The sequence below is a fragment of the Diaphorina citri genome, unplaced genomic scaffold, assembly GCF_000475195.1.
Source record: "Diaphorina citri unplaced genomic scaffold, Diaci psyllid genome assembly version 1.1 scaffold2070, whole genome shotgun sequence".
Lineage (NCBI taxonomy): Eukaryota > Metazoa > Arthropoda > Insecta > Hemiptera > Psyllidae > Diaphorina > Diaphorina citri.
Window position 1 is genome coordinate 36526 of NW_007379495.1, and position 9481 is coordinate 46006.

Below are 9481 nucleotides of genomic sequence, written 5' to 3' on the forward strand. Positions count from 1 at the left end.
GGTTTGACAGAGGGAACTTTAACTGCTATGGTCTTATCGTCCCGAAATCGAAGAGAGAAGGAAGACAGGATAGGAGAAAGCCAGCCGTTCCGAGAACGAACATTATCCCATCAGGATAAAATCCGCCCCGGGCGGGCATTATTATTAAAATTACTGGGAATACTTTTAACGGATTTTCTCCAGGGCTGAACTCTGAAATATTATGCAAGCCACTTACGCAGAGACGGTCTTACAGATCTAGGTCTGTGAGACCCCGATCTGAAGGTGAGTGATCGGCATAAGCTAGTTAGCTAGTACGACGGATGCCCACATGGTATTTGGCTGACATAGACACAAGGACCAAGCCATCCTTTGGGCCCGTAGCCCCTACACCTAACCCTTAGAATCGGTTTTTTGCGTATACCTGCCTCGGTGGTGTAGTGGTCAAGGCGCTCGCCTGGTAAACAGGAGGGCGTGGGTTCAATCCCAGCCGAGGTATGGAATTTACAAATTACTTGAGTCTCATCTAAAACCATTGCTAATAGTACCTGTACCTACCTCCAGTTGAAACAACTTACTTGAGTCTCATCTAAAACCATTGCTAATAGTGCCTGTACCTACCTCCAGTTTAAACAACTTACTTGAGTCTCATCTAAAACCAATGCTAATAGTGCCTGTACCTACCTCCAGTTGAAACAACTTACTTGAGTCTCATCTAAAACCATTGCTAATAGTGCCTGTACCTACCTCCAGTTTAAACAACTTACTTGAGTCTCATCTAAAACCATTGCTAATAGTGCCTGAACCTACCTCCAGTTTAAACATCTTACTTGAGTCTCATCTAAAACCATTACTAATAGTACCTGTACCTACCTCCAGTTTAAACATCTTACTTGAGTCTCATCTAAAACCATTGCTAATAGTACCTGTACCTACCTCCAGTTGAAACAACTTACTTGAGTCTCATCTAAAACCATGTCGGGGGGAAAAAAAACGTGTCGTCTCGTCTGTAGTGGGAACACTCTCATTTAACTTACATTGCCTACAGGATATTCGAAAAAAAAGCTGTTGAAACTAACGACAAATGGGAAAGAGCCTTTAGTAGTAGACTTGCTTACTTTCTGTGTCCGGAAAAACCAATGTCAACATCAAATATTGCGCCAGTGTGTTGCAGTCTTGATTGCGGTTTCATTGACTGCTATTAGGTCTTGTTGTAGAGATGGGATGGCATTTATGGCCACCCTGTATAGACTACGTCACTGTCATCTAAGGTGTAGTGGTGTACTAGTACCTGTACCTACCTCCAGTTGAAAAAACTTACTTGAGTCTCATCTAAAACCATTGCTAATCCGACAGTACACGATATGAATACACAATTAATACCGAGTCTGTTAGACCTCAAGAAAGTGACTAATAACTTGGAACAAATATACAGGGTGGCAGTCCTTCAAAATAAGATGTAACAGTAGTACCGATTTCTACCGCTCGAATGGGGCTGAAAAGTCCCTTAGCCCCAGCATCAACACTATAGTAAACGCCTGCCTCGGTTATGTAGTGGTCAAGAAGCCCGTCCGGTAAACAGAAGGGTGCGGGTTCTATCCCAGCCGAGGCATGGAATTTTATTCTCATTTAATTGAGAGACTGACCACATAGGTATGTATAATAATGGAGCTCTAAGGGTTAGGTGGTAGAGAACGCCTCTGGCGTTAACCTCGCCTATAGTAGTTGCCGAAATTTTGAAAATAAATAAATAAAAAATCAGGCAATCAGATAACTTAATCCGAGAGTTAAACTTAAACGGAGTTTAAGCTAACTTTGTGGTACCGGCCATAAGAGCCTCTCCTATTTGTCCTTTTCCTTCATCACGCACTTCACATGCTCTAGTTTTACATCTTGTATTGACAGTTCACATGAAGACCTAGGCTTTACTGTAATCTTCCACCTTAGTTTAGAACACGGATACATGGATATTCCTACCTTGGAGTAAGGTCACTGTGTCTGAGTTGCCCGACTTGCCCGTGACGTGGCGGAAAGTTCGAAGCGGCAACTGAATGTGTGATTTTTTTTTCATCACGCGTGTACTGACGTAACTTTTTACTTTTTTTTCTTGTTTTTAAAAAAAAGTTTTTCTCTTCTATTGGTTCTGTTACAAACTGTGTAGTTTAATTTATTGAGATAATTACTTTCAATAATTAATTATGTAAATGTAAATGCAATTTCTTTGTGTTATTATGTCACAACTTTGGTGCTCACTGCAGCATTGTAGGATTTTTCCCAATAAGAGGTTAACTTACCTGCGATGTATCTCAGACTAATGTGTGTACGAGCAACTTGTGTTTTAAATTGGTACAGACTTGGACTTTGTATCTTGGATTTTTTTAATTTACTACGCGCACAGGACTGCTTCCCTGAGGGTGGCAGTGGTGAAGAAAAGTAAATGTAAATGCAATTTCTTTGTGTTATTATGTCACAACTTTGGTGCTCACTGCAGCATTGTAGGATTTTTCCCAATAAGTACAGTGGTTCTCAGACTTTTTTGCATGGCGCCCACTTTGGGCATATTCTCATTTTTTCATGCCTCGAATGACATCTTGGAATAAACTGTGTAGGTATATTGTGTGGGAGCAAAAATTGTAATTCCTAGGTAGCTACTTGGTAACTCTAATGCAGGTCTCCTTATGTTTATGTCAGGCTAGTTTGCACTTTGCACATTAGAAGCTCTACAGTGTAGATAGATGTACAGAACCTAGTCAGGTTTATAATCTGGAATGTTATTCTGTGGTTGTAATTTGAGACGTACCCTACCTATGTTTACTTATAGTTATTTTTTTTTTTCACTCTTGAATGTAAGGAAGTACTCAAGTACCAAAAGTACAGTAAGTACCTAGGTATGATATTCTCAAAACAATCCTGTGTGAGTACCTAACACATGCACAGAGGTAGGTAATTAGTGATTCAAATTGTCTACTTGGTATCTACCTATTCTCTTGAGTGAAATGGGTCTAATGAAAGCACATCATTGCCTTTTGCTAGTCCTGAACCATTCTGAGATATCTTGTACCCTACCTATGTTTACGTATAGTTATTTTTTTTCACTCTTGAATGTAAGGAAGTACTCAAGTACCAAGTACAGTAAGTACCTCCTAGGTATGATATTCTCAAAACAATCCTGTGTAAGTACCTAACACATGCACAGAGGTAGGTAATTAGTGATTCAAATTGTCTATTTGGTATCTACCTATTCTCTTGAGTGAAATGGGTCTAATGAAAGCACATCATTGCCTTTTGCTAGTCCTGAACCATTCTGAGATATCTCCAAAAGCCATCTAAAATTAGCCCATGTTGGCCTCCAGTCATAGAAACTTGTGAAAATTTTATACCTATGGACCAAGCAAGAGCAGAAGAATAATTTACACATTTGTACCAATCATGGCTCACATGGGTACAGTATTAGGTACCTGTCACAGGTACCTATACAGTTGTATCAGAGTTCATTACCAATATGACCTTGAAATAATCAGTAAAATATAAGAACAAGCAAAACTATAGGAGTATAGGTGGTCTATAGACCCACCCAGGCTATTTAATTAATGGATGTAGATGAATACATTTTGGGTTTTGGGTAGGTACTTACTGTAGGAAAGAACTGATAGACACATACAGAGAGCTCACATATGTTTTGCATATTGAAAAAAAAAAAAAAAAAAAAAAAAAAAAATGTTGGGAAAAGGGGACTCCCCCCCAAAAAAAAAATTTTTTTTTTTTTTTTTGAGGTTTTTTAGGAAACCTACCTACCTGCTTAGTTTGTAAAGGCATTTGGTACCTGATTGCTTAAATACAATGTCAATATGCTCATTTAATGTAGACTATTTAAAATTAGTAATTTAGGTAGGTAGCCCTTTTTTTAATTAAAAGCCTGTCATTTAGGACATTCTCATGGTGGCTCAGGTGGCTGCACTAACATTAAGTATTTAATGGCAGTGTGCAGCTGGTATTAAGGCAATTAAGTAGCTACCTTAATATTGACAAATTCTCTGGATATTCCGTGATATGATTTTCAGTCTGAGGAAAAAAAAACTGTAGATTGGATAATTCCTTTAATATTTGAAAAACAAATCAGAGGCCCATATAATTCCAAAGGTTTTTTTACATGTCCATTAATCAATTTTAGCTGTATGGGGAGTTGGGAGTGATGAGTAGGTATGTTTCTGAATGGACCTCAGATCAAAAAAGGTAGGAACCTATAATTACCTAATCATTTTTTTTTTTCTCTTTTTTTTTAATTTAAGCAAGGGTCTATTGTAATTTATTTTTGAAAATATTGTACCAAATACATGAGACCTTGCTTAGACTGCGGGAGCAAAGGGACTTTTCAGTCTCATTCTGGCAGTATAAGCAGGGTATATTCCATTCCATTCTATTCTATTCTAATCAATAACTTACTTGATTCTGGAGGTGCTAGGGTTGTACTAGTCTCTATCCTTGAATTTGAATATTTCCTATCAAGATTGCTCTTCAATGGTACATCTTGAGGTGTGCTAACTTTAGATTGGATTATCACAGGCACTGTAGCATCTTCTTTAACACTACCATTACACACATAAATTAATATCAAAAATAAACCTATCGATAACCTAGTTGATTGAAAATAATTCATTTTTATCACTTGACACTTTTAACTTCACAAAAAGTATTCAAACAAAACACATAAAAATTATAGGAAGTGACTGGGGATTAGACTTTGAATGAATGGGTATTTGGGTATTGGTACTTTTTTAAAAAAATTTGGCACAGCTTATAATATCTCTAGTAGGAATACTTGTACTATTATTTATTATCTAATTTATCTTCTTGAGATTATTTTAAAATATTATCAAACATACTGATAATAGGTATGAAAGAAAAGATGGATAGGTATTTTTTTCTTCTCCAATGTAGACTTCAAGGCTGTAGCATAGTATGGACCAGTGTGTTTTTTACCAGGTAATTTTCATTTCATTGCACTTTTCCACGAATAAAAGAAAGAGGTAATAAATTAATTTTTATAAAAAATAGGTATAAAAAACTCGATTTTTTCTAGAAAGGAAAAAAATTGGAAAGAAAATGGAAAATTTGAAGAGATAACCGGAAAAATTATTTTTCACCCTTTCGTTCCGTGTTGTTTACTATTGGGTACTGCTGACTGCTGATTTACTGATGTGCAAATTTTTTACTGCCAAAAAAGTACGGCTACTTTGCCATGTTGCCAAGTTGAATGTTTTCAGATTTTTCCGGTCACAAAGCTGCGTCCAGAGTTATCAACATTATTTTGCGAAATTTTCACACACGAAAATTTCAAACCAAAGGCCAAAGATGAGGATAAAAATTAATTTTGTACAAAAAAGACCACTAAAATTTTCATTTGTAGATCAACCTCTAGATTTTCATTTGGAGAAAGGCAGAAAGGATGAAAGGAAGTCTAATTTGAACAGACGTACGTAAAACGTTTGAAACGAAAACGGTACCCATGAACAGGGTGCCTAATCTGGAAATTCAACGAGCACAAAATAAATACTCTGTGCTCTGTGGGATCTTCGATCCCCCCCTGTCTCTCCGATTAGTCCGATTTCGCTCTTCACTGCTCCTCTCCTTTGTTGGATTTTGGAAAAAAAGTTGTTCTTTTTCGTGAAACTTGCGGTAAAAGTACAGGTAAGTCGAAATATTAGTACGCAATTACCTCTAGTTACCCCATTCAATGGTCATCCAGTTGCCAACTTCCTTAAATTTCTTGAACGGAGCATTCTAGTGGTGTCGCAGCCTAAATTTGTTCAAGTAATGTGGCCATATATCTCGTGAAAAGTTCATATTGATTCAAAAACGTGCCCGGTGAGGTCTTGGTCGATTAGAAGGTAAGTTCCCCTTCATTTTGACTACGCTCGCGAAATGTCACCCAGTGTCTGGCACTTGCTAGTTTGGAAACTGGTTGTCCACTATCGGTGAGGGTGAGAGCATGTGGTGCAACCAATGTGTCACATTGTGGGAATGGATTCAATTAAAACATGACTGGTGTGAGACTTGACATTAATTAAAGATGAGGCCCTGTCATAGATGAAGGAAACAGAGCTCTGTGACCAAGTTAGCAATTAACTACCGTTGACATTCCACATATTCTAGGCTTGTCACTGGATCTGTTACACATGCCTGAACTTTTTACATTCTTGCAATGCCTCCTTTTGATTTATCTATGGGAATTCCATGGAGCTAAATAGCACTGAATTGAATGCTTTCTTTTAACAGAGCCCTGGAGATCTAATGTGTTGGGACTTTTCATTTCGAATCTTGCTCTTCTCAGGAGGAAAAAAAAAAATTGAGCAAGGACTGAGCTGATTTTGTGAGAAAACAGTCTTGGAATACACAAAATGGGTTTCACCAAATTCTGAAATCCCACTTTCTTTCTCTTTCACAGCTTTATCAGTGACAACTTTTGTTTCCATCATGGCTGATAACAAGGAAAAGGTTGAGAACCAAGTGGACAAATCTGACGGAGATGAGATGGAGGATGAGGAAGTGGAGGGAGGAAATCTGGCCCAGGAGGTGTTGAAACGTCCGGACATCTTGGCCTATCTTCAAGATCAACTGATGGCCAGAGATTACGTCAGGGTAGGTGGTTGTTTATCTCCAGATTAGACATGTGTAAAGAGTTTGTGAGTTATAAAGAAAAACTATTTCAAGTGCATTACTCAGCCAATGAGTCAGATCCTGACTTCCTCTACCTATATAGAGTTATATGCTTTAGGATCTGATAAATTGAGATAAATAGAGTAACAACTTAACCCCAAGATATTTTTCTGTGCTGGTGAAAAGGTTTCCCATTTAAGCCCATTTTTCACTGTGCAGGTTTGAATGTAATCAAAATATTCTTACTAGCAATTAAGTTTGAAACTCACATCTGCTGTTCAAGACTGAAGTGTGGTCTGATGTATGGCCTGATGTTATTGGGAATCAGGTTTTTATATTGGCTAGCAGCCAAAACTTGTGTTTATTCCTTTGATGTGTTTGGTATGATTGAACCCCCATAAAAAAAAAGATGGTATGATTTATTTGTTTCATCATAATGTATTTTTTGTTTGTTTCACTTTTCCAGTCTCTGCCAGCTCCAGTGAGAAGAAGAATCAAGGCACTGAAAAAGTACCAAGCTGAATCAATCAAAATCGAGGCCAAGTTCTACGAAGAGGTTCACAAGCTGGAATGTCTGTATCATAGCAAATATTTCCCTCTCATTTTTCACACACGAAAATTTCAAACCAAAGGCCAAAGATGAGGATAAAAATTAATTTTGTACAAAAAAGACCACTAAAATTTTCATTTGTAGATCAACCTCTAGATTTTCATTTGGAGAAAGGCAGAAAGGATGAAAGGAAGTCTAATTTGAACAGACGTACGTAAAACGTTTGAAACGAAAACGGTACCCATGAACAGGGTGCCTAATCTGGAAATTCAACGAGCACAAAATAAATACTCTGTGCTCTGTGGGATCTTCGATCCCCCCCTGTCTCTCCGATTAGTCCGATTTCGCTCTTCACTGCTCCTCTCCTTTGTTGGATTTTGGAAGAAAAGTTGTTCTTTTTCGTGAAACTTGCGGTAAAAGTACAGGTAAGTCGAAATATTAGTACGCAATTACCTCTAGTTACCCCATTCAATGGTCATCCAGTTGCCAACTTCCTTAAATTTCTTGAACGGAGCATTCTAGTGGTGTCGCAGCCTAAATTTGTTCAAGTAATGTGGCCATATATCTCGTGAAAAGTTCATATTGATTCAAAAACGTGCCCGGTGAGGTCTTGAACGGAGCATTCTAGTGCTGTCGCAGCCTAAATTTGTTCAAGTAATGTGGCCATATATCTCGTGAAAAGTTCATATTGATTCAAAAACGTGCCCGGTGAGGTCTTGGTCGATTAGAAGGTAAGTTCCCCTTCATTTTGACTACGCTCGCGAAATGTCACCCAGTGTCTGGCACTTGCTAGTTTGGAAACTGGTTGTCCACTATCGGTGAGGGTGAGAGCATGTGGTGCAACCAATGTGTCACATTGTGGGAATGGATTCAATTAAAACATGACTGGTGTGAGACTTGACATTAATTAAAGATGAGGCCCTGTCATAGATGAAGGAAACAGAGCTCTGTGACCAAGTTAGCAATTAACTACCGTTGACATTCCACATATTCTAGGCTTGTCACTGGATCTGTTACACATGCCTGAACTTTTTACATTCTTGCAATGCCTCCTTTTGATTTATCTATGGGAATTCCATGGAGCTAAATAGCACTGAATTGAATGCTTTCTTTTAACAGAGCCCTGGAGATCTAATGTGTTGGGACTTTTCATTTCGAATCTTGCTCTTCTCAGGAGGAAAAAAAAAAATTGAGCAAGGACTGAGCTGATTTTGTGAGAAAACAGTCTTGGAATACACAAAATGGGTTTCACCAAATATCATCTTAAAATCAAAGAGAAAGCCAGCCTTTTCAAGAACAAACCTTCTCTGTGTAGGATGAAGTTCCCCCCAGATGGGAATCTAACCTGCAACCTAGCACTTTCAAGGCAGTAGCTCTACCTTCCAAACTAATTAGGCGGACTAATTTCCTTCATTCAGTTAATAAATTGATTTTTCCCTCCAGGGCTTTGTCCTCGAGTTTCACTTCTCAAAGAACCCCTACTTCTCCAACACTCTCCTCACCAAGGAGTACATCATGAAATGTGAACCTGATGAGAAGACTAATTTCCTTCATTCACTTAATAAATTGATTTTTCCCTCCAGGGCTTCGTCCTCGAGTTTCACTTCTCAAAGAACCCCTACTTCTCCAACACTCTCCTCACCAAGGAGTACATCATGCCTACCTCCAGTTTAAACAACTTACTTGAGTCTCATCTAAAACCATTGCTAATAGTGCCTGTATACCTACCTCCAGTTGAAACAACTTACTGGAGTCTCATCTAAAACCATTGCTAATAGTACCTGTACCTACCTCCAGTTGAAACAACTTACTTGAGTCTCATCTAAAACCATTGCTAATAGTGCCTGTACCTACCTCCAGTTGAAACAACTTACTTGAGTCTCATCTAAAACCATTGCTAATCCGTCAGTACACGATATGAATACACAATTAATACCGAGTCTGTTAGATCTCAAGAAAGTGACTAATAACTTGAAACAGATATACAGGGTGGCTTAAACAGTCCTTCAAAATAAGATGTAACAGTAGTACTGATTTCTACCGCTCGAAAGGGGACTGAAAAGTCCCTTAGCCCCACCATCAACACTATAGTAAACGCCTGCCTCGGTGATGTAGTGGGCAAGAAGCCCGTCCGGTAAACAGGAGGGTGCGGGTTCTATCCCAGCCGAGGCATGGAATTTTATTCTCATTTAATTGAGAGACTGACCACATAAGTAAGTATGTGTAATAATGGAGCTCTAAGGGTTAGGTGGTAGAGAACGCCTCTGGCGTTAACCTCGCCTAGTAGTTGCCGAA

General features: G+C 38.5%; 1 protein-coding gene and 1 long non-coding RNA gene across 2 annotated transcripts in view; both read left to right on the plus strand.

Moving 5' to 3' along the window:
- Nucleotides 1–5579: 5579 nt before the first annotated feature.
- LOC103518088 (nucleosome assembly protein 1-like 1) overlaps nt 5580–9481 on the plus strand; it is a 15887-nt gene continuing 11985 nt past the window's right edge. Inside the window, exons 1-3 of the mRNA XM_026829976.1 lie at nt 5580–5667; nt 6425–6618; nt 7103–7268. Of these exons, the coding sequence (XP_026685777.1) occupies nt 6454–6618; nt 7103–7268 (331 nt within the window). The 5' untranslated portion in view covers nt 5580–5667; nt 6425–6453. The remainder of the gene's footprint in view (nt 5668–6424; nt 6619–7102; nt 7269–9481) is intronic.
- LOC113471094 lies at nt 7380–8375 on the plus strand. Its single transcript, XR_003393924.1, has 2 exons — nt 7380–7793; nt 7900–8375. It is a non-coding gene; the product is annotated as an uncharacterized LOC113471094 (long non-coding RNA).